Raw genomic sequence first — 24235 nt, 5'->3', positions numbered from 1 at the left:
AATTAACTTGCGAGCTTTTGTCCCAGAATGCATTTTGCTCTCATATCAGACATGACTGTACAGTACGCGCTGCTAAAATGAGATGATCAGTTCTAGGAACGTTTACATGATAAGGATTTTTCATTATAAAAATGTTAACATACATGTAAATTGTCTAAACCATTTCAGGACCTTTCCAAACTCGCTCATGTGAGAATCCGACTTAAATTCTTTTGAATGTATTGGCGGTGCCTTAACTGTATTATTGGTTTTCATCGACAACTTTTCATGATCAACCTCATTGGTTTAATAGACCATGATTGTGGTAATTTAACAATAATTTGATGAAGAGCGCATAGTTTGACGTGACAGCGACTTACAACAATTGACTAAGAAAAAATAGTTTCACTATAAAAAAGCGATAGTACCTTTTCGTCATCTATTCGTTCTTAAGAGCTCAAGATTGCAACTCCAACTCGTGACATTCAGATGCACCGACCAATAGCCTTAAAGTATTTATCAACAATTGCACTGCTATATGTACCTATTCTCTGTTCCGTTGTCACTTCAGACAAATTATCACAAGAGTCAGAATGTCATGGAAATTGTATGTATTATATGTATAATGCTTTATGTACAGTGTTGGGAAAAAAATCTTTGTCTGCCTGTTTAAGTAAGTGTAGCACTGCAATAAATTCATCATAATTTGAAATATTTTGCACCGCATACATAAAACCCTGTATCAAAACAATCCTAATGAGCTGAAAAATAGAAATAACTAGATTTTAAAATTGCCAAATATCTTCTATTGTATCAACCGCTGCCTACTAATTCACACTGCATACCAGAAAATATGTCATCGCAAATTTCGTTATTATCTCTTCTTTAATTATTTTCTAAATTGAAAATAACAGTCTTGTACTGTTATGGGCCCAGAAAAAAGCCATTGGGGTTGTTTTGCATTTTAATATTTTATCTGGTAGCCTTTGCAGACTATAACCATTCTGCAGCCTTAGGCATGCTGTGAACAAGCCTCACGAGCGCTTGAGTGTTCATAATCTGAAACCAGCAATCATGTTGGACAGCTGGTTTTTTCAAACGCCTTGATCGTGGTAGATCTTTGGTGGTTTGATGCTGCATTCATTTCTTTACCACTTAATTTTCTTTAGATTGGAATACTCTAAGCTTCTTCACTATTTTTCTATTGCTCAGATTGCCCATCGTATGCAGGCGAATGATGAGGTCGTTGACACATTTCTTATCCATGGTTGATGTTGACGCTGGTATGAATTCTGGGATCTCTAGCTGTTCCTCTTTTAACAAGCAAAACTGTAAACCTTTGCTGCACATGCTGTCCAACAGGATCTTTATTGTTGTGATAATATTCCACTTGAAAATTAATAATGTCATATTGCGTTTGAAAATGAGTTAATAAGCACTGATTCACATTGATTGGCCTATAAATGATTATTGATCCCTGATTAACCGTAATTTTATTACTGATGATGTCAACAAGATCTAATGTTAATTTACTTTTAAATGATGCATGGTTTGTCAGGGTTTAATCCCTCTACACGACTACTACAACAAATTTACCTAAAATGGGCAGTGAGGTTTGAGGTGGACAAATACTTTTTGACACCGCTGTATGTCGCTTTCTTTTCTCGCAGGTGTGGCGAGACAGACTAACACTCAAATCAAACTTTAGAACTCGCCCGATGATACACTTTAAGTTATATGGAGTTTTTTACGCGGTACGAACCAAAAACTTCACAAAATTGCCCGACTTTTTCTAGAATTTATGCTATAGGAGATATACGTTATAGGAGCATATACTTTACTCTAAAAGACCATGTGAGTTTGTGAGGTACAAATATCATGTTTAAAGTGTGCAATAGCTCCCATGAAGGATACTTTTGCTCCCTCATCATTAATTGAACTTGAAAGTTTATTGTGTATTATCTAATTTTTATCACTTTTAGCCTTCCTTGTCCTCTAGCGCAAAGCCGACCTATTGCTCCTAGATGTGACTCTGGCACTTATGGAATAAAAGTGCAAGCTGAGTTATCAGTAAAGATTTTGACAGAACTGTTCATGAAGTGAGTGCGAGAGTGCTTTAATTTCAATGCTGTAGTTTATCCCATTTTCTTTCCACTTAACATGGAATGTTTGATTAGTACGATATTTTAGGCAGTTTGAGGCCGTTTGTTTTTGGGACAATGTTTAATTATGGCTGCTGATGTACTGGCGGTTAAGACATTTGAAAAGCTGATAATGGTGTTTTTATAAAACTCCGACAACAAATTCAGAGTAATTTTTTGCTTTGTAGCATATTTGACTCAATAGAACAAGTGTTATCGCTGAAGCATTCTCTTAAGGTGAAAACAAATTAGGCGATAATTAGAGCGATATTGCGTTAGAGCTAATCTGCGTTAAAATTCACTCAGCGTGTTCATGCAGAGCGATAAAGCTAGAATTTCTCTACACAACTTTATTGCTAACGAGATGCATTTCGATTGGTTAGTTCTTACCAGAATGTAATTTTACGGCGGGTAATAATTTCTTACCGATGTTCAACAACGTTCATCAGCTCCAATTTTCTATTTTGTTACGAAACATCTTCAGAACGAACACTCAATTGTTCATGAATTTAATAATAGCACTCCCAGTTCTGTCTATCATAACAAAATTAAAAAAAAAAACGAGTTGAAAACCAACATCCGGAGTCAATCGTTGCGCCGGTTGACCATCTTGAGAATGGTAAATATTTAATATATTAAATATGAAAAACCACTACAAAATAAAATATGTATAAAAAATTGTAAAAACAATACAGCTAAAAATACAAGAATGGTTTTTCTTTTGTTTTCTTGTAGTGTAGGCAGTGTACACTCTTTGAAAGGGAGATAGGTTTAATAACAAATGTGGAGGTTGTTTATGTTGTAGCCTAGACGACGACATTTTGACTGGCCTAAATTTATCAACAACTCCGAAAAAACTAATGATACGGATTTTTATTGGCAGTTTGTGAGCGTGCCCATTATATCATTTTGCTAGTAAATCGCTCGAGTGTGTTTATGCACGCACCAGCGATATCTTCGCCCTCATGACGCTTGCAATAAAATCGCCTAGTGTGTTTGGACCTTAAAAGCTCCTTGCTATATTTTCACAAAAGGTGAATATACCTAAACCTATACATATACTAATAAGGTAACTTACTTCCTCAAATAGAGTTGGCGTTCATTAAAAAGATGGCGCTCGATTTTCAAAGCAATCTCCTGATGTGGTCCCAAATAGCGGTGCCAATCAAATCAAGGTGCATTCAAATATAGGTTTAACGGTAGCTCACTTTCAACATTTTTTCCAATACCAAATTGAAGGTGGTCATAGACTCTGTGCATAAAGTCCTCATCAACTTATTTTTTTATACAATGTTAAAATCTTTGTTCTTTTGTAGAAGTTGTTTAATCTAGAGAACGAAGATGAGCTCACCACGCAGAACTATTGTTCTTTAATCATGTTCTCACAGAACTAATCATATTGGCCTACAAGTGTTTTGAAAAACTGAAGGGTAAGTTGATGAGTCCTCTACTTTTTGTAGTCCTAATCTTCTGATAATTAAATTGGGCTTTGATGACTAAAGTGAGCTCTGGAGACTGCAGTCATTACATTGGGTAGTTGGCTACACTAAAATACTATAGCACTGACAATCCGCAAAAACAGTAAAACAATAGTTATGAAGCAAAATAACCATGTATGGAGTGGCATGTACAATTGATATTTAAATTGTACAAATACAATATCAAAGTATTAAAATATTAACCATTTTTAAAGATTGAATGTATTTCTTAATGAGTGTAGCCTGGGTTTTCTGAATGGAAAAAGTATAAAACACAATCAGATTTTGGTCTAGTCCATTAACTGAGTGCGTACAACAGGCTGCGCAGTGCAGCTCAGCACAATGTACGCTTATAACCAAGAGCAATGCGCTAAAAAAATATTTGTACAAAACATTTCTTATTAGTGAGTAGGCAATTAGTTAGCCGGTCATATGTGTACCTAATAGGAAAAAACCAATCGCCATCCTGCATCTAACTAATAGAAAACATGTTAACAGCCAACAGCGACCAAAGTTTTTTGAGAATCATTATTTTTGTTTTTACAGTTTATTATTGCAATAAACAGCTGTGTTAGACCTTTACAGCTACCAAGGTTTTAGAAATGGGCAATAAATAAACCTTTGGAAAATGGACTACTGATTGCTACCTATTGTATCAGCAAAAGAGGATGAGAACCTGACCAAGCTCATACTGCAACACACTTTTTAGATTTTTTGTCGGTAACATTAGGCGTAAAACCTTCTGCTGATTAATGTGTATGTTAAAAAACTCTGATAGGCGGTGTGGTTCATAAATAGGGTCATCTTAATCTGAGGGCACACTTCATTGGTGAAAATTAGGTCTTTATTAAGAGCCATCACATGTAGGACAAATTAATGTACCAAAGTCTGTTCTATTCTAATAAAAAGTGTATTACGTTATTCAATAGAAAAATGATATGGTAATGATGCTACTACTACCAGGCACAATAGCCTTTTAGCTTTTACTTTGAAACAATTTTTATTTACCCTTTATGGCCACAATGTTTGCGCTTTAATTCTGGAATTGTCTGTTTGTGTAATAATGTTCTATCTACCAATCTTTCATACAAATAAAAGTGTCCTCAAGAACCCTGGCCATCATTTTTAGCTGTTTTTTTATGAAATCTAGAGGCATTTGAAACGTTCTCTCTTCCAACAGCGTCCATAATTTTTTAACCTTGTCTTAGCATTTTACAACATATTGAAGGGTAAAAGTAACAATTTGTTCAAAACTTCATGAACTTGTAGTATGGCTCTTACTCTGTTTTTTTTACACTAAGCCTGCTTATAAAAATGCTGATGAAATGCAGTTGCATTTAAGTTCTGCATAAATTGTCTAAATTGTTTTTTATCACGGCTTCATTAACAAATAAAAGACTTGGTAAATTTTGATCTTGCAGCCATTTTTCCTAATTGTGCACACAGTATGATGCTCAATTACAACAAGGCATGAAGTAAATGTAATACGAAGCAGTTTTTGCACTGATTTCTTATGTCTTATTTTTATGTTGAAGCTGTTTCAGTGTGAACTCTTAAACTACCAATAGTACAGCTCGTTTGGCAATGTGTTTCTGTATGGCCAAGTGCTGCATGATGCGGCTTTAGCAAGCTTTTGTACAAATTGTTTCCGATTACTGATTAATTAGTAAATTATCTTATTACATCTATACCTGATTGAAAAAAGCTATTATTTGCATATGTTGAGCAAATAAGAATGCGTTTACAACCTGAGCATAGTTTTGCTTTGCAAAAACTTGTTTTATGAAATCTTCTTACTGATGACCAGTAATTTCAGAAGCAATACAGCCATAAATGGTTACTAACTTCAGATCTATAGACTGAGCAACTTTATTGAGCAATAGTACTAATGAGAGTAATTATGTTCATCAGATTAGTTAACATGTAAACTAATAATATTCATAAATCATCCGACTAGAGTTTTGTGCTTACCTCACAGTAATTTCAAAATGGACGAAAAGTGGTCCCTCTCACTCGACAACTCGTTTGTAATATTTTTGGGGGCATGAACTAACATAAAAACTTATGCTGACAAACTTGCTATAAAAATATTGTTAATAAACAATTGAAGTGTAAAGTTATAACCATTTATACACTCTTTTAGAAATTAAGTTTCACGAAACACTTATGTCGCGGTAGAGAGATCCATTTGGTAGTAAAGGAGTTGAAGTTATCAGCAGGTAGATCATATGGGTTGCGGTCACAGAAAACATGGTTAAGTCGCAAATCACGAAGTTGAGTTATTCGACTTTGAAGTTGCACCAACTGAACTTATAATATTGGTAACAAATTTTGTAACCTGTAGGTCTGGACCAATCAAATAATGATCTTTCTGAATCTGAAGTCAGTTTAGCCAATAAAAGTATTTTACCATCGAAAAAAAACTTAAAACCGTTGCTATGCTAAACAAGAAGTACTGAAAAATGGTGTCCGCTAAAAATAATTGTTTCTTTTTTGCCGATTTTAAAGGTAACTTTGACATTTTGGATGCTTGTAATGAGTACTTTGGTATTCTAACTGATGTCAAAAGCAGTGAAAGTAAAGGGAGTTGTGGTGATATTTTCCTAACGATTCTTACAAGATTACTACAATATTTAATAATAAGAATAATTATTCAATTTTTATAAAATTATAATCAGATTTAGTTATGAGAATAATTATTCGAGTTTGCAAGGTCGAAGTATATAGTGACCGATGGTGTGCAATATGTTACTGTTGTTAATTTTCTAAAGATTTGGTTGATGATTTGGGTGTGCCCAATATCGCGATACAATCAAGCTGTTTTTAATATCTGCAAAAATAAGTAATACACTTGCTTATAAATATACAGCTATTTCTTTGACAACCAGCTAAAATCTGTTTAGATTTTTAAATTCAGCATAGTTTTTTGGATCCAAGTACAGAAATCTAGATAAATATCACAATATCTTGATATTGGTTGCTATGTCGTTTTGAAATGTAAACAAAACTTTACATTGGTTTCCGTTTCTCAAACTTTAATACCAGTTTTCTTGGAACTATGTTTTTGCACTAATGGTAGACGTGCTTCAGTTTTTTGACCATATAATCTGCTGCAATTAGGCTAGAATCAAAATTGTGTTTGCTAAATCTAGTAATCCCGACTTACCATGAATTCTGTGATCATGACACATATTAATAGTTAATGCACTGTTTGGAACTTATAGTGCTATTGTAGAACTACAATAAAAAATATGTCATCACTAACAGAAATTAACTACCAGTTTTGATTTTGTATAGGTGTCTTGTTTTCTATTACAGATTTTAATGTGTTTGCAGGACAAAATGAAGCAACTGCAAGAGGTTTATTATAGAATTTATTTCAAATTATGTTCTTATGATAGAACTTTCCGTAACAAACTTTCATTTGGCTAATACTTGTATCCATTTTTGACTAAAATAAGTCGAACCAATTTGTTTCACTCCTACTACCTGCCCTAAATTGGTGCAAATGGTCATCAGAAATGTGCTTTCTTTGCGCTGCTAAAATGGCCCATTAAATGTACTTTAATTTGATGAAAACTCAAATATTGGTTAATTATTGGCCTTTCCAAAATACCGTAAAATACTCATCTGATTTGCATGTACGACTTAGCTGCCCAAGTTGTCAATGCATGGTACTGGAGCTTATCATTTTGCTTGTTGAAGGTTGACTTGCAACAAAATTTCATTACGGTTATTTGGTATCAAAAGATTCACCATGGCTTACTCTGCTGTGTTGTGTGTGCAAAATATGGAGAACTGTGATTACAAGCTCTTAAAAGCTAAAAAAGAAACAGTTAATCTCCGCGATCCCGAAACCGCCGTAGATTGGAATCAATTCATTTCTCTGACATAGTAAAATGATTTGGTTATTGTTTTGACATGTGATCTTCTCACATGAATTGTAAGTTCCGTAAAAGGCTCAATATAAAACTTCTTGTAGCACTAATTTATGACATAAACTTTGGGTTTCGCCAAAGAGCTCTTACCAAATATAGATGCTCGCTAGTTCACAATTTTGTTTTGGGTTGATCTAATCGTCTAGTCGCAATCTGATCATGTGACCCATGCTTCCTGCCAAACAGCGCGCATAATTTCCGCAGCATTTTTTGACTATCACAGGTGACCAACAGGCTTGTCATGCTTATCAGATGATGATATGCATTCCTTCGAGCTAAGGTTAAAAATTAAACCATTTTTTACGGTAGGTTTTGAGATATCAGTGCTCAAAGTGACATCAATACAGTGATGAGGAAACAGATGCTTGAGGACAATAGACATCGTTTCATTGAATGCGTGAAGTGTAATTGTGAAAATATTTGAATGAATGAGGTTGCATGAAAGTGTAAACAGAAGCCATCTTGTTGAGCTACGTTCCATTTGACCCATGTTTGGAACGGGATTCTAATCTTCGGCAATTTCGTGATGGCGGCGATTAACTTTTCGCTTTTGAGCTTTTAAGAGCATGTTATCACATTTCTACATATATTGCACATGCAACACAACAGAGTAAGACATGGTGAATCTTTTGATACCAAATAACCGTAGCGTGAATTTTGTTGCAAGTCAACCTTTAAGCATTAGTAATCTTTTAGAAAAATGACAAGATTTTCTTTTGGAAACATACCTTTCAAGCAACAACGGTATGCGAGTGCCACTGTACGTAATTTTGATTAATATTCTTAAACTTCATAATCATTCTTAGTATTGACTAAGTATTATTGCATGTTTATAGTTGTCATGTTCTTGCATTCTGGTTGCCTGTCCACTGATGATAGCACTTGTACAGACTATATGTAAGCATAGTGTCTGGGATAGGAACTGAAACTCACAGTTAAAACCTATGGTGACCAGCTCTAAACTTTACTTTGCAATAATATCTAAAAGCCAAGTCCAGATCAGGGTCAGACTACTGACTATCAATTTTACGAATGAGTAATTGCTTTTGAAATACCACTTCAATATTTGAAGTCATTTTTTTAATAGAATATGAATAAGTTTTTACATTGCTTAACTCGCGTTCTTCTATTGCCTACAAATCACAATGGTGACAAATATCAAAGCTGGGATTGAGAGTCATAAGCTATAATATCAGATGCACTTCTGCTTGCTCAGTTTTTTCCTTTTTTTGCAGCAAGCAATGAGCTTTCAAATTGATTAGCTATGAAAAGAGTTTAATTCAAATCGGAAAATCATTCATTCAAAAAATGTGATATTTCTATTTTGTTATTACTATTTGCAGGGTGTTGCTATAACATGTTCTGCACCCACTCTGGTGCTAGACAAGTTATCTAAAGAATTGGCGATTCAAGGTTACAAAAGCTTACATATTTGGGGAGGTTTCTGGTCAGAGGAGAGCGGACAAAGGAACTTAGTGAAGGTAAATTAGAGTGTCAAAACACCAAAATATTGAGTGACATAGAATGAACCTTGGTGAAAAACAATATTTTTTTAGATGTATTTTACAAATATTGAGATGAAAAATTTTGTGCTAGTCCGAAAATTTCAATAATATGTATTTGGACGATGTATCTAATAGTATGCAACAAGCTATAGCTTTTTTTAACTCTGAATGACACTTGTATTGCTTAACTTGCATTTTTGTACCATTTACAATCTCTGTTTGTGAGAAATGTACCTTTTGTTCCAAATCCTGTTCGGCCTGTCATAGCTGTTTTTTGCAGTCACCATTCAATTTTCGGGATTAACGGGGACCAGGGTCTTTTGTGGACAGTGAAAACCCACAAAATAAAAAGTAATGTTTTTTAAGTATATTCATTAATAAGCCAAACTTTAAGGCCAAAACACTTGCATTGTTTCATAAGCATAATGTATTTGTTTCCTATGTGAAAAGTAAACTTAAGTTCCTTTCATTGACTTTTAGGTCATATTCTAACTTAAATCCAAGTATTTTAACTCAAATTATGAATTTTTTGTAGTATGGGCATAGGTCAGATTTTTATCTGGTTGGAATAGCTGTACAGCAAATTTTGCTATAATGTACATGTATACCTATTATAACGCAAATTCCTCTCAATGTAAATAATTTATGTAAAGCTTTTGTTTGACCAACATAAGTAATGCCATATAGGGTAAAGTGTCAAGTTGGTGAAAGTTCCTAAAATTATTAACAAAATTTTCATAGTTGTCCTTAAAAATATCGCTTACATTCTTGCCAAACTTGAGCAATGATGAGATGCATAGGGTTCGCTATTATAGATACCAATACATTGTTAAACTAGTTTGTCATTAGAGATTGTCATTTTTGTCAAAAATATGTAAAATGATTCGCCTCGCAAGAAATCAGAAATATTTGAAGGGGATCTATCAGTGAAAGCTTTGGAGTGTTAATACAGACGGTTTCCTACTTACGAACATTCGAGTTACACACAACGGTACATACGAACAGGTCTGCGCGTATATTCATCGATAATACCGACGGTATTACCGACTTATTAGCGGCAGAAAGAGGCGCTACATAGAAGCATCACCTAGCATCCACCTTCCTCTGCCCAGTTCGTTGCAGGGCATTAGTGTGTGAACGTATCTCCAGTGCGTAAAGAACTTTTTTATTTTTCCTGTATGTATTGTAAAGGAGTTTGCCGACCTTTACTTGGCACGATCTAGACTAATAAATAAAAAGAAGAGAGTGTGTGTAGTTTCATTCAGCTTTTTTATTAGCGAAGGAAATTTCACTATTCGAGGAGCGTACATCTATCTGCTCTGCTCAAATAAATGAGAGCGCTCCGTTATATTCAGTAATATCAACTGTTCCGTCCTAACGGCAAACGGTGAGAACACCGGCTAACAAGGTGAATAAATAGGATCGCTAGCGAGTTGGTATGACAACAATAAAAGTGACGATAAATGATAGTGTTATAACATGATATCAGATATAACAATAGCATAACGAGTGAAACAACGGTATAATAAAAGGACGACACATAAAAAAGGACAACAAAGATAAGTTCTAGCATAACGATTAAAACAACGATATAATAAAAAAGGACAACACATACGATCAATAAGAAATGCTGTGTCATGGCCCGGCGTCCACCACAGTATTCTCTCCATTTTATTAAAAAGTTTTTTTAGTACAAACCAATTTACAGGTTACTTATACAAGCCTTAAACATACTAATATAAACCTTCGATATACTTATATACATGTAGGCCTTAAGCATAAGGTATAATACAAAATATAGCACTGAAGCAACTTACGACCAAATTCACTGTACAAACAATTGTTCGGAACGTAACTCGTTCGTAGGTTGGAGACCGTCTGTATACCAAGCTGAATGTCATGATATCTAGTCTCATCAAAATCTATCTTGCTCCCAAGCTCTTCCCGACGATGGATAAATGATAAGTCATACAGACACTGATTTTACTTTGTTAGCTAGCCGCAACAAGTATCAGCCTGTCTTTTGTGGCTTTTATTCACCTCACCTTCTGTTTGATCTCCAAATTCATGTTTACTACCTTCAAAACTGAATGTTTTTTAATTGTCAAATCAGTTGATATGAGCATCAGAGTTAAATTTTTTGCTGACCTAGAATTTATTTTGGTCATCTCAAATAGTCTACGAAGATGAACTGTTATAAACGAGTGCATTTGCACAGACATGCTAATGGCAAAGAGTAGCTTTATCATATAAGCAGAGACTAAATGGTGTAAACAAAAGCTGAAAATCTGTTTTAATAGAAACTTCTAAACTATTTAAAGAATTTCAATAATGTCTATATAATTAATGATTAATGTATAATCCTAAATATTTAGGATTTGTTTGGAGTGCACGAGAGGACAACTCTGCTTTGCAGAGTAACCTGGCAGTAACCCTATGCTTAATTTGTACATGTATGCATTGCAGTGAAAGGCATATTCATACACACCAACCTTACAGTGTTAAAGGCTAACTGAAAAGGGACTTTTATACAATTCATCGTCAATCTGTACATGGAAAAAAATTGACCGTGTAGACAGTTAGGAATTTTACTCAGCTCAAGATTTTGAATCAACTTGGCTTGTACCAACAAATACCCTGGCAGTGTAGAGTGCTGTAAAAGATTATCAGTTGCAATAATTATGCATTCAAATATTGCAAATTATTACAAGGTTAATTAGCATAGTTTTTGTAGTGTCAGTCTAGCAAGGTAAATGTTGCAAGTTCAAACCCAGCGGGATGCAATATTTTTCCATTATCCAACGGTGGCTTTATATGGACAGACACGGTTCTCATCACAGTACAGGCTGAATGTGTAAAGTTTTGTAGATTTTGGTGCATTTTGCTTAAAAATAAGAGGAATGGTAACGCTGTAATTATTAGTTTGTAAAATAAAGCTTTTCTTAACCCAACTATTCATTACATTTTATATTTAAAAGATACCATTCTTACCTAATAGTTTGACAAAAAAGCTTTAGCTTAAAAGAAAGCATTAATGATAATGTTTGTTGTTTTTTACTTTTATTGAGTTAACTTGTGTTAACAACATCGAAACAAGAATTTTTTAAGGCTTACTAGGTTTTTTTTTTTAGGCATAACATCAACATAGTGAGAACTGCAATCTCTTTAGGGCAAACATAATTATGCAGAGTTTCAGTAGGAAAGCATCTTCTGTGTGACCTACATTTAGTACAGCCACCAATATAGCTAGCTGCAAAAGCCTACTCTTCAAGTTTCTGGCCAATCTCCTAAGCGTTATAAAACAACATGATGGAGCACACTTTTTAGTCACTATTGTTTTAAAGCTGGTTTGATATCTTGGGAAAGTCTGTAAAATGAGTAGTGTTCAACATTCTCCTAATTTTTAACTATACTAACAGGTTAATAACTGGTTTCTTTGCAGGTAGAGCAGCATATTTACCAGTGGAGGCAAAGTGGTCTAGATTACCTAACCTTCAAACAACAAGTTGATGTTCAATTTCCAAAAAGGCATCAAGTGACTGGAATGACATCCAACCTTAAAGTTCTTTCGGTAGCTGGGCGTGTCTTCAATCAACAAAGTTCTCTTGCGAATCGCCTCTAAGATCTCTAGCTAAAATCATATTTTAAACGTTGTGCAGAGCCATTAGTTACAGCTACCACAACTTCACACATTATACTCGAGGTGCCAGGAGATGGTCGCACAATTTGCAAGACAATTATAGAGCTCAGTGTTTTGAAGCTCTACAGCTTTATTTGACAGAAATAAAATAGTCCAATTTTGTTGATAAATGTTTTATGGTATTCTTGTGAATGCTTTGATTTTTAATCTTTTGGTAATGTAACAGCTGTTTGGCCTGCTTTTGATAGGTTGCTCCATTTGCACTAAAGACTTTTAGATTTATACAAACTCATTGTGTTTTAAGAATATTTTATTTGTCACCGTTGCACTCACTTGAGCAATTTGTTTGACGTACTTATATTTAGCTTTCCTTTTCTGTAAACTCAACTCCTTGACGGGGTTGCTTAAAGAGTCAATTTTTTTCCTTTTGAGTAAGTTTGGGCTTTTTTAAAGAAATATGCTGACCAATGTTGATAAATGCGAGTTAGATATACATGCATGCAATCTGCACAGTGTGTTCAATGTTACTGCATGGTTTCATCGAAAGCTCTTATCTGAAACCTTTTATAATCCAAAGGGCCCCACATATGCTATATTTCCCAGTTTTGCCTCAGTAGCAATGAATTGACTAAATCAAATTTTATAAGTAATAAATGTGGCCACAGGTATGCAAATCTCCCATGTTTGACATTTATGTTTTAAAAATTGGGTGTCTCTGACTCTACCAGGCATATTTGGCAGCATGAATATATGCACTGTTTTAATTAATATACGTTTTAAAAGTTTTATATTTGACAACTAGGATGGTTTCAATACCAATTACTTGATGTCAATACCATCCTAGCGTTTATTGCAACTTATTACAACTTTTTTTAAATGGACAAAGTGCTTGTTTTTGCCATGCATGCCCACTAACAAGGTATTAAGTGAAAGCATAAGTTTTCAATTTTATGAATAATACGTATGATAAACTTTAGATCAAAGCACACACAGATGTGCCTGAAAATCGGTTTTCTTAGGTTCTGTTGGCAAAATCCCTGAAATGGGGTTTCAGGGATTAGTTTGCCTTTTTAACCAATTGATAGAAAATTAAATGATGCAATAAAGGTTCATTACAAGTAAAAAGAACCAAACTAAATATCATAGTTAGCTAAATTTATATAAAAAGAAGAAGTAGAGCTTGGAACTAGGACTATCTAATTCAAGATATAAAAACATAATAGGAGGCCCTGAATTTAATGAGAAGATAACTTCTCTTGCAAAAGAGAAGACAACTCAGAATTTTGTATAAAAATTTTCAAATTTTACGCTAATGGGAGGTCCTCCATTTCAAACTACAGAGCCTCCTAACCTGCAAAATTTTCCAAAATGTTGAACTCTCCGGCAAAATTTATGCAAAATGCAAAATAGATACGTATGCGATCAGCATGACGAGTAGAGTTGTTTAAGCATGTTTCTAGCGAAGCCTCCTATCAGAAGCCTCCTATTATCCGAAAGCCCTATATCGTGGATATATTTTTCAAAGTGGCCTCCTATTCAATCTAATTTGACTATATATATATATATATATCTCCATATATACATCATTTATCTAAATGATTAAAATAAGACTGTAAAGCAACACATAGCTTGAAATCATATATTTATTATCTCATTAGATATAATAGGTAGTGTCTTATAGGTAATGGTCCAAAAATCAGAAGCGACGCCGTTTATTGGAAGAAGAATCTTGTTGCAAGGCCGCTCGAGTTCTCTTTGGAACACGTCTTGGAGTTGTCTTCTCATTAGCGAAGCTTCGATCTGTTGTTTTGTTTTTTGCTGACCCGATTGAGACATCATGCGCCACATCTAAAACATTAGCGTCATTAATTGGTGCTGTTCGTTGGTCCGCTTCTGACTCAGCGTCAGACATCGTTTCTGGGTAGTCATTCTCCGGCAAACAGAAATCTGTCACCTCATTCGGAAATGGCGTAGTCTCAAACTCATCCAAGGCGGAAATGTTATAGAGTTGCTGAATATATTCCCAAACTTGACTTATAGTAATGGCACGATTGAGTGTATCTTTGAGCTCTTCGACAATGCCTATGATAGCAAAATGCTTGTGCATGCCGACAGGTTTACTGTTTCTCATTGCTTGTAATAGTTTGATTTCATCGCGAACTGTCCATTTGGCCATCTTAGAAATCCTCAACACATCAGGAAATTCTGCAAAAAAAGGTTCAAGTGTCAACAAAGGATTTGACTAATCAATGCATGAAATTAGTTGGCCATATTATTTCTTACTATTCAATATAAGATACTAGGACTCTGAACCTAAATCCGCCAGCAAGAGCTTGAATTAAAATTCACGCTTCTTTGTCATGTTTTTAAGATTTGTCTGCTAAGGAAAAAATTTGTAAAAATAAAAACCTTTTCTGAACAAAATAATGTGGTTCCTCATAGTCACATTTATCTATAGGTTAACATGATTTGACATAATGTGAATAGCCTTGCTCGTTGCTTAACTTTCCTTGATAATTCCATTGCATGCTGGTGCCCTGCAGAAGTCCATACCGTCACCCTACCCCATAAAGGCTATTTACTTGCAAAACAATAATTTTAGCTTCTATGTCAGAAATTTGAATATAGGGTGTGTACAAATGACTGTCAATAGTAGCCTTCTCATTGGAGTTAGAAGCAACAACAATTGTTGACACGAACTTAGTGTTGTAAAGGTACGAGTTTCGACAAAACCGTTTAATTGATGGAGTATCTAGTGACACCAATCCTCCCAATTTTTTTATTTAGTTATGTGAGCACTACGGTTACTTCTTAAACAAAGTTGTCAATAAATGAACGAAGCTAACGTGGTTTAAAATAAAATAGTTATGTGTAGTAGTTTTTGTTAAACGATACCATAGGTATATAACATTGATTGATTTTTCATGTACACCTGCCATTTTTAGGAAAGATAAGGGGGCTGTAACCAAACACAATAACTTATTTCAACAACCATCTCAAAATTTTTGTGTTATTACTAGCTCTCTTGCAGTTCTGTAAAATAATCTTTGTATAACCATTGTTCAAGTCTGGTATAACAATGGTTATTGCAAGTGTTCATCCCACGACCAAACACGAGCGGAGCGATTGTTTGGGAGATTTAAGATAAATGCATGTGCACACAACTCATGAAAATTATTCATCAACACGGTCGCAAACCCTTGTACCGAAATCTCATCAACAAATTTAAACATTTCTCAATGAAGTCGTTTAAGTATAGCAATGATACAAAACACATATAAACCTATTTAAATATGTTACCAAGTCTTTATTATTTGTAGACAATATCCTAAACCTTACCTATCTGATCGGACTATACACAAATAGACAGATTAATTTGGCCTAAATTCGAAATAAAAAACTTGACAAGCTTCTTTAATCAAAATTAAGACCGGCCAACGATATGCCAATAAAGCCGTGTGACAGATAGTAGAACTATTAAGCAGGGCGCATTTCACGAGAAAAATGTGCTCATTTCACCAGTCTATAGCATTGTCTAATTGCCGAAGGTTTATAACATTTTCCGTTTTAAATATCTTGCAAAAATATTTAATTATAAGAATAATTATTTGATTTTAGAAAATTATTATGAGATTTAATTATAACAATAATTATTCGAATTTATTTATCCGAAGGTTTCTGTAATAAACGTAGACCGTCTGAGGCGTAGACCGATTTACGGGTACGAAATTGTGGTACACAGTTTATCAGCCTATGTTTTTTCCGAATTACCGAAGGTTTCATTAAACTATTTAAAACGTTAGCCAAAATTCTTTACATATTATGTACAAGCTAGGGCCAAACTGCAACGTCCCTTAATGATAAGAACATTTTTTTATTTTGCTCCAGTTTGCAGAAAACTTCAAAACATGTGAACACTTATACTTGCTGTCTGCTAGATCGCCATCAAAACCTACCTTCAACACAACCAACTTTCAAACCATGTATATTACACAGCAGCTTGCCATTTTTATTTCTAATATTGCATTTCAGAGATATAATAAACATACTTCCTTAATGCTGTTGTTAAATTACATACATTACAGTAGGTTAGGCCTACAGCTTTAATTAAGATTCATTTTATTGTTGTAAAACATAGGGTTGAGATAGTAGTAGATTATGTCTGATTTTTCACAACCATTTGTTTTGCATAATTGACTTTCTGAATTTAATTTCAAAACAATTTGACAACCACCATGGACATACAACTTCCCAGAACACCCCGTCGTGGCCGACGCAGTGGCCGTCCACGTGTCTCTCAATTATTACAGCAGGAGGATAAATAGAAGGTCCTCACAGCAACCATCAACATCAAATGCTAATGTTCAACAACACGCTACTCAAATTAATAACAACAACTCATCTGATTCAGAGAATTCTTTAGTAGATGTTGTAGGCGATGTAAATGACATGGACTTGGCAGCCCCTTTGTTTCCAGATGATGGTCATGGTTTTATGGACATAATTGACCATGAAAATATTGCACAAAACGTTTTGCTTCTCCCAATGCTGCCCCCCCCCCCCTCATCACATTTCTCATTTGCAATCTTTAGATTGTCCTGATTTTCAAGAACTGCGTAACAACTTTCTAGGCAGACTTGACAACAGCATATCACAGCTCACATGTACTGGATGTAATGACAATCATTTCATTACATACAATGCTCAAATACAACTACATGTATGTCATACGTGCCAAAAAGTTACCCTGTCAAATTCCTAGATTACTAGAATTTCCTTTTTGAAGTCGTGCTCTCTCAAATTTATTTTATATCATCTCGAACAACTCTCATTTACACTATACTCAGTCAATTCCTGCTGACAACTACTTTTTCAACAACCAGCACTACCCTTTCTTTTTTCCATTATCCCTTATTCCATTATCAGGTCATGGGCTGTATGACAGGGGAATTTCTAGTATAATATATGGGGCAAATTCTCTAAAATGAAGTGCTTTGTGCAAGACGTAAGCTGGGCAATGCCCGGGATTTCTTTAATGTTCAATGAGATAGCACGTAGGTGGGTGTTTAACAGGCTGGTTATCAAGAACCAGATGGAGTTTCCACTCATAAACACACACGCACAAACACACTCGTTAACACAAACCCGCGCACAAACACACTCGTATGCAAATATCCCTGTACGCACAAATACACACACAGATGCACAAACGCACACAGTTCCACAAACACATACAGACGCACAAGCACACGCACAATCATATGCACACATGCACAAACAGACGCGTGCGTACCTACAGATGCATACATGCACAAACACATAAAAACATGCACGCACGCGTCTGAACAAACACACGGAAGCACGCACACACCAGCGCAAACACACACAAGCACAAACACACATGCAAATAAGGGTGCGCCACATGGTGTGGCACATTATTTGAATAACTGACTTTTGCAAAGATAATTATTATTGAATTGCTTCTATTTGAATAACCATTCAGCAAATAATCATTTACTTATCAGATGAAATATTCTTGAGTAATTTCTTAAAACAGTTGAAATAATGTGAAAAGCAATTGCCCGGTTTGTTTTAAAGGTTGCAGCAAAATTCACAGTACAGTTATTTGGTATCAAACGATTAACAATGTCTTACTCTGTTGTGTTGTAAGTGCCAAATATGTGGAAATGTGATTACAAGCTCTTAAAAGCTCAAAAACGAAAAGCGGCCGTAGACTGGAATCTCTTTATTTCGATGACGTAACCCCGAAATTTGGTTATCGTCTTGTCACGTATGTTCTCACGTGAATTGAAAGGCCAATACAAAGCTCAATATAAAACTTATCGCAGTACTAGTTTATGACAAACACTTCGGGTTTTACCGAAGACCTCGTATCAAATATACGTAGATGCTCGCTACTTTACAGTTTTGTTTCGGCATTATTCAATCGTCAAGTCGTTCTCTGATCATGTGACCCAATACTTCGCAAATAATTTTTGCAGCACTTTTCGATTATCACAGGTGACCAAAAGGCTCGTCATGATTATCAGACAATGATATGTACTCCTTTGAGCTAAGGTTAAAAAGTTTAACAATTTTTTACGGTAAGTTATAAGATATCAGTGCTAAAAGTGACAGCATTACAATGACGATAAAACAGACGCGTAAGAACAATAGACATAGTTTTATTGAATGCGTGAAGTATATTTGTGAAAATATTTTGACGAATAAGGTTGCAAGAAAGTGTAAACAGAAACCATCTCTCACAACTACATCACATTTGAGCCGTTTTGGAAAGGGAATCCAATCAACGGCGGTCTCGTGTGGCTGCAATTTTCTGTTCGTTTTTGAGCTTTTAAGAGCTTGTAATCACCTTTCCACATATTTTGCACCTACAACACAACATAGTAAGACATGGTGAATCTTTTCATATCAAATAACGGTAATGTGAATTTTGTTGCAAGTCAACCTTTAGAGGAATCAACCTATAGCAGCAAACAACTTTTGCTATGACATAATGAATAATTCAGAGTTGTGTTAGCATCATCATACAGTTTTCAGATATGAAGTAGGCCTAGTAATCATGAGCGTGATAGGTTAGTGGGAGAGGAAATTGATAAAAACTGATGGGGCAGCATTTGACTGGCTGTTATTTTGGATTTTTTGTGCATGTACCTCCTTATACCATCTGCTCAAAAACTGAACAACTTTATAGCATTCTTCCTAATTTTTTAATAAACAACTGCCAGTGCTTCTGTCACTTAATAAAATTGCTCAACTGTCATCGAGTATATAGCTTGGTCACAAGCATAGACTCAATTTAATGACTTTATGATATATGATAAATTTACAGTTTGTTCTTTATGAGCTAATTCCCAAACAGCTACATAAGCTGTATTTGTGTTTATAGCACTACGGTTATGTAGACTATTCCTAGGTGTCCATTTGTGTTTACAATTTCGGTGATGTTGAGTATAAAAAACAGTCGTTTGTAACAGCCCACAAGCAAAAAAGAGCAGTTTTCCAGAACAACTAATCCTTCAGGGTTGAGAATAACTATTAATGAGGACGAAAAATAACAATTGAGTGGAATCAATAACCGTGGCATAAAAACATGTAGAGAGAATAATGCTGATGCACAAAAACGCAGCTTTATACAAACACTATGACGTTTCTAACCCTTCGCTGTTAGAGTGCAACGGTCGAAGATTCACCATCAATTACTAACAAAAACAATCATATCATTCAAACACTGAAGTAATTATCTTTATGGCGTCTTAAAGAAAGTTGAATAGTTTTATTGAAAGAAAGATTTATGTATTTTTTAATTGGTCAATTTACTTAATAAATGTTGTTATATGCAGATATTGGGATGGATATTACCTCAAATTAGTTTATAGACAGCCAAGGCAGCCTGGCTGGGGCCAGCTCGGTACAACTCAGGACAGCCAATGCAAACTGACCCAGTTCGGCCTGGGTCATATATAAGGAGAAAGGCCCTCTTAGTAAAGATTCGTATAGAAGACACGAGAAAGAAGAGGAGCAAAGCCCATTTGCACTTGCTTGTGAGCTGTTGAATGTATTATTCAATCAATGATCATAAGCGTAGCAAATACATGTATTAAACTCAAAGCAAACCAAGTTATTCTTGAATGTGAAGCTGATTAAGGTGACAGCACAAACCCTTTACAATATCACCAAAACAAGATACCAACAGGGTGTGAAGCCAAGCCACAAGTCCACTCAAATAACAACCCTCCACAACATGAAGAATAGAAACTGAGCAATAAAACACCTGCACACAGGCTAACAGAGGCACCTATAAAAAAACATCTTCAATGACAGCCTGTTTTCATGTCTGTGGAACTTTTTTCCCTCTGCCTGATGAGGCTGTTCTTACTGCCATTGGAGCCTCTTTCTCCATCATCAGCTGAGCCTATTCGCCTTCACTATCGCAACTGCTCAGCCTCTATATCTATGGACTGTCACGACTCTTGTTGGACTGTCAGAACTCAACCAGTCATACGAAACTGAGCAGAAGAACATGGATGATTGTTCGAGTACGGGTATAACATTCATAGGCTATTTTTAAACCTTTTGTCACTAGGTATTATTGTTTTAGAAATTTGTTGGTTGTGTATTTTAATTGTTGAGTTTATAGAATAAAGAAGTATCTGATAACTAATAAATATCAGTATTGCTTATAAAAGCTGAACACCTTCACTAGTGCCTGAACCATTAGTAATTAAATTATTTCACATAACCTATGCAAAAGTGTGCAAACTGAACATAGTCAAAATAGAACAAGATGACGAAGCACATTTAACCCAGATGTATATGTGGATCCTGATTAACTATGTATAACATAATTTCTCCCTCAACACGCATGATAATGTCATTGGTTATCAATTTGTTTGCAAGTAGGTGCACACATGTTAATGATTATCAAATGCATTGTTTTATACAAAATTTCATTAGGACCATTATTAGTACATGCACTGCATGGTTTTTGAAAATAAAAGCTAGATCATAACCAAAAACAATTCAATAAATAATTTTGCAATAAAACAGGGATTTATTCGGGTTGTCAATAAACTAAATGGCTATGTACGATACAGTGACAGAGACTCAGAAACAAAAGACAATCTAATGAACTTCTTCATTTGTTGATGGAAGAGATTTAGAAGATCAAAATATAAGACACAACAGTGTTACAACGAAGCAAACTGGAATCGCATACGTAAAAAAAACAACAGTCGCGGTTTGTCATTTTGTCTTATAGAACACCCTCGCACCCGTTTCATTTTCGATAATATTGTTGTATAGAAGTGTTGGCAAAAGCAAATAGCATAATACAATAAACATAACACCTAATACATTAGACGATCAGCAATAAAGACAGTCATCTACAACCTGCTTAGAAACCAAGCAACCAATTGATGCAAACCAAGCAACTAGTAGAGCAGGAAGATAAACTTATCTTTCAGCCTTTTCCTTTGGAGAGTGGGCTATTCATACAAAGATGTTTCATAGCTAGAAATTTATGCTGAATTCAATTATAATGTTTTTACACCTATGTGTTTGCACGTTTTTGAGCTGAAGAGCACTTTTGAAATGGGAGGGGGCAACTCCAATTTCGCTTGGAAAACCTTACATATTAGTCAAAGAAAACTATTTTATAATCTTGAAAACTAATTAATGTTTTATTTGAGATTTGGTGAGTCAACTCGCAGCATTTTTTTAATCCCTGCCAAGGATGCAGCAAGACTGCTTGTTTCACTGTCTTGATCAGTCTGTGAATGAAACCCTAGTCAGAGAGACTAAACTTCAATATGCGACAGCCAAACACTATTCAAGCAGATGGTTGATATTGGAAGAAAAGAGCATTCCATGTGAAATTGCTCAAAAAGTGCTAAGCATTGAGAACTTTAATAAGAGTTCAGACTTGTTATGTCATTATGCCTGTTATAAAAAGTATTGTAACAGAGTTGCTATGCAAAGAACTGAGAAAACACATGAGAGGAGACAGAAAGAATGTGATACATCAGAAGAGGTGAGACTAGATATTTATAACTTTACAAATTCATGATGATTACTCCATGATGATGGTACTTGGGTGTGAGAAAAAGAAAACATTTTCATTCTTGTCTGCACTTTTTGGGGGCAGCAAAACTAACTCTTTGCAGTTTACATGATGTGTTATAGCCTACAATTTGGACAGAAATGTATAAATAAATTACATGTATGATCCTTCCTTAGTTTTTTGCATATGACCACACAAACTACGCTAGATATGACATGCTGTACTATGCTGAGATGACTAATCTGAAAGTATCGCATAGCAAGGTGTATGAGGCTCTAATGAAGAAGGGGTATTTTACTTATCAATCACGACATCACTGTCCATTCAGCTCTATCGCTTGTGATCAATCTATTGAGCAAGCAGTTAGAATAGACTCACAGTCTCACGATGGAATCATAGGGTTTACCAGGAAGTCATCGGCCTCTCAGCGATGGACTTTATCTCACTCGAAACAAACAGCTGTACATACAGACATGAAGATGCTAGTGCTTGGTGATTCGGATACAGCAACTTATGAGATGCGTGAAAAGGCATGGAAGGCTGATGAGGAAATGAGGGAAGTCATGAAAGACTCATAACAGCAAGAACTCGTTTGCGTTTCAAACCACAAAGCCTCCATTGAAGTGAAGCAGGATCTTGAAATAGCAAATGTGATATGAGAGAAACAGCTTTCAGAATTTGTACAGAAGAGGTTAAGCACCCAAGAAATGGATTGCAATGCATTTATCAAGTCAAACAAGCTCAAAACCTTCACCACATTACCATCAGCTAAGAAGAAATCAAAAGAAAAAGTCCTAGAATGTTCGCACAGACTGTTTGAGAACTTGCTAGTGATCAGCCAACAGCGTAACTTGGATTTGAGAAGTGTTATCATTTTCTTTTTTCAACATCAGCTGGTCCCTGGCTAACTCTGATGGCTCTATATTGAAGACTGCTGAATTGACTCTGATGGCTGCTGTTGAGAAAGATGCTGATGGTCAACCATCAACCTATGTTAACCAGGATCAGCCACCAGTTTTTGACGCTGTTGTGGTTGTTGCTATGGCTGAAATTCAGACCCTGAAAGCTCCTCCAACTTTTGGAATGGTTGCAAGTCAGCTTTTGCAACGGATAGTTAATATTGGAAGCGTGTATCAAACATGCCGTGTGGATTTTGTTTGTGACACATACCCTGATATCAGCATTTATTGAGGTGAGAGAAGTCGTAGAAGTGTGAAAGGAAGGCAGAAGGTTGCTGTGTTTAGTCCAAACTAATCAGTGCCAAAATGGTCTGAATTTTTAGCAGATGGCTCAAACAAGACTGCCCTAGTGAAATCTTTGGAAGCATACGTGGAGCAAGTCAACTGTGAAACAAAAACTAGATCTTGTAACACCTTTTTCTCAAGAATGCCACATGATCAGCTATGACCTTGATGGATCAATTGCTGTAAGCTAAATGGATAGTTTGACATCAGACCACGAGGAGGCAGATACGTGCATGTTATCACATATCGCAAAGATAATGGAAGACAAATCCAGCTCAAAAGTTCTAGTCAAGTGCCAGGACACAGATGTTTTCCTAAGCTGTCTATCTCTAGTGGATGAGTTGCCATCACAGAAACTCATTTACTGCTGTGGTAAGGAGCAGTTGAGATATGTAACCATAGGCTGTCTGTCTACTGACCTCACACCCGAACGATGGAAAGCACAGCTCGGGTTCCATGCTCTAGGTGGATTCGACAGTGTAAGCGCATTCTATTCCAAAGGGAAGATAACTTTCTTCAAGCTGCTAAAGAACATTCCTGAATTCTCTAACATACTGAAATCATTAGGAACAGATTTTGAAGTTGATGGTGCAATAAGAGAATATATTGAGACATTCATATGCAGATTATATGGTGAAGAGACAAATTCCATCAATGAAGCACTGTATAAGATCTTCTGCTGACCGTCTCGCACATCGCAATCAAATCTACCACCCACACTAGATGA

General features: G+C 35.3%; 1 protein-coding gene and 1 long non-coding RNA gene across 2 annotated transcripts; one reads left to right on the top strand and one right to left on the bottom strand.

The window, feature by feature from the left end:
* Positions 1-1984: 1984 nt before the first annotated feature.
* Positions 1985-12597, top strand: LOC137385430 (uncharacterized). Its single transcript, XR_010977770.1, has 4 exons — positions 1985-2078; positions 3437-3550; positions 8880-9017; positions 12484-12597. It is a non-coding gene; the product is annotated as an uncharacterized lncRNA (long non-coding RNA).
* A 1780-nt stretch (positions 12598-14377) lies between these two features.
* LOC137386952 (MRG/MORF4L-binding protein-like) lies at positions 14378-14857 on the bottom strand. Its single transcript, XM_068073199.1, has one exon. It carries the CDS (start codon positions 14855-14857, stop codon positions 14378-14380), a length of 480 nt encoding a protein of 159 aa, XP_067929300.1.
* Between the last annotated feature and the right edge of the window lie 9378 nt (positions 14858-24235).

Source organism: Watersipora subatra, chromosome 1, assembly GCF_963576615.1.
Source record: "Watersipora subatra chromosome 1, tzWatSuba1.1, whole genome shotgun sequence".
Classification (NCBI taxonomy): Eukaryota; Metazoa; Bryozoa; class Gymnolaemata; order Cheilostomatida; family Watersiporidae; genus Watersipora; species Watersipora subatra.
This window is presented reverse-complemented; position numbering and strand designations above follow the sequence as displayed.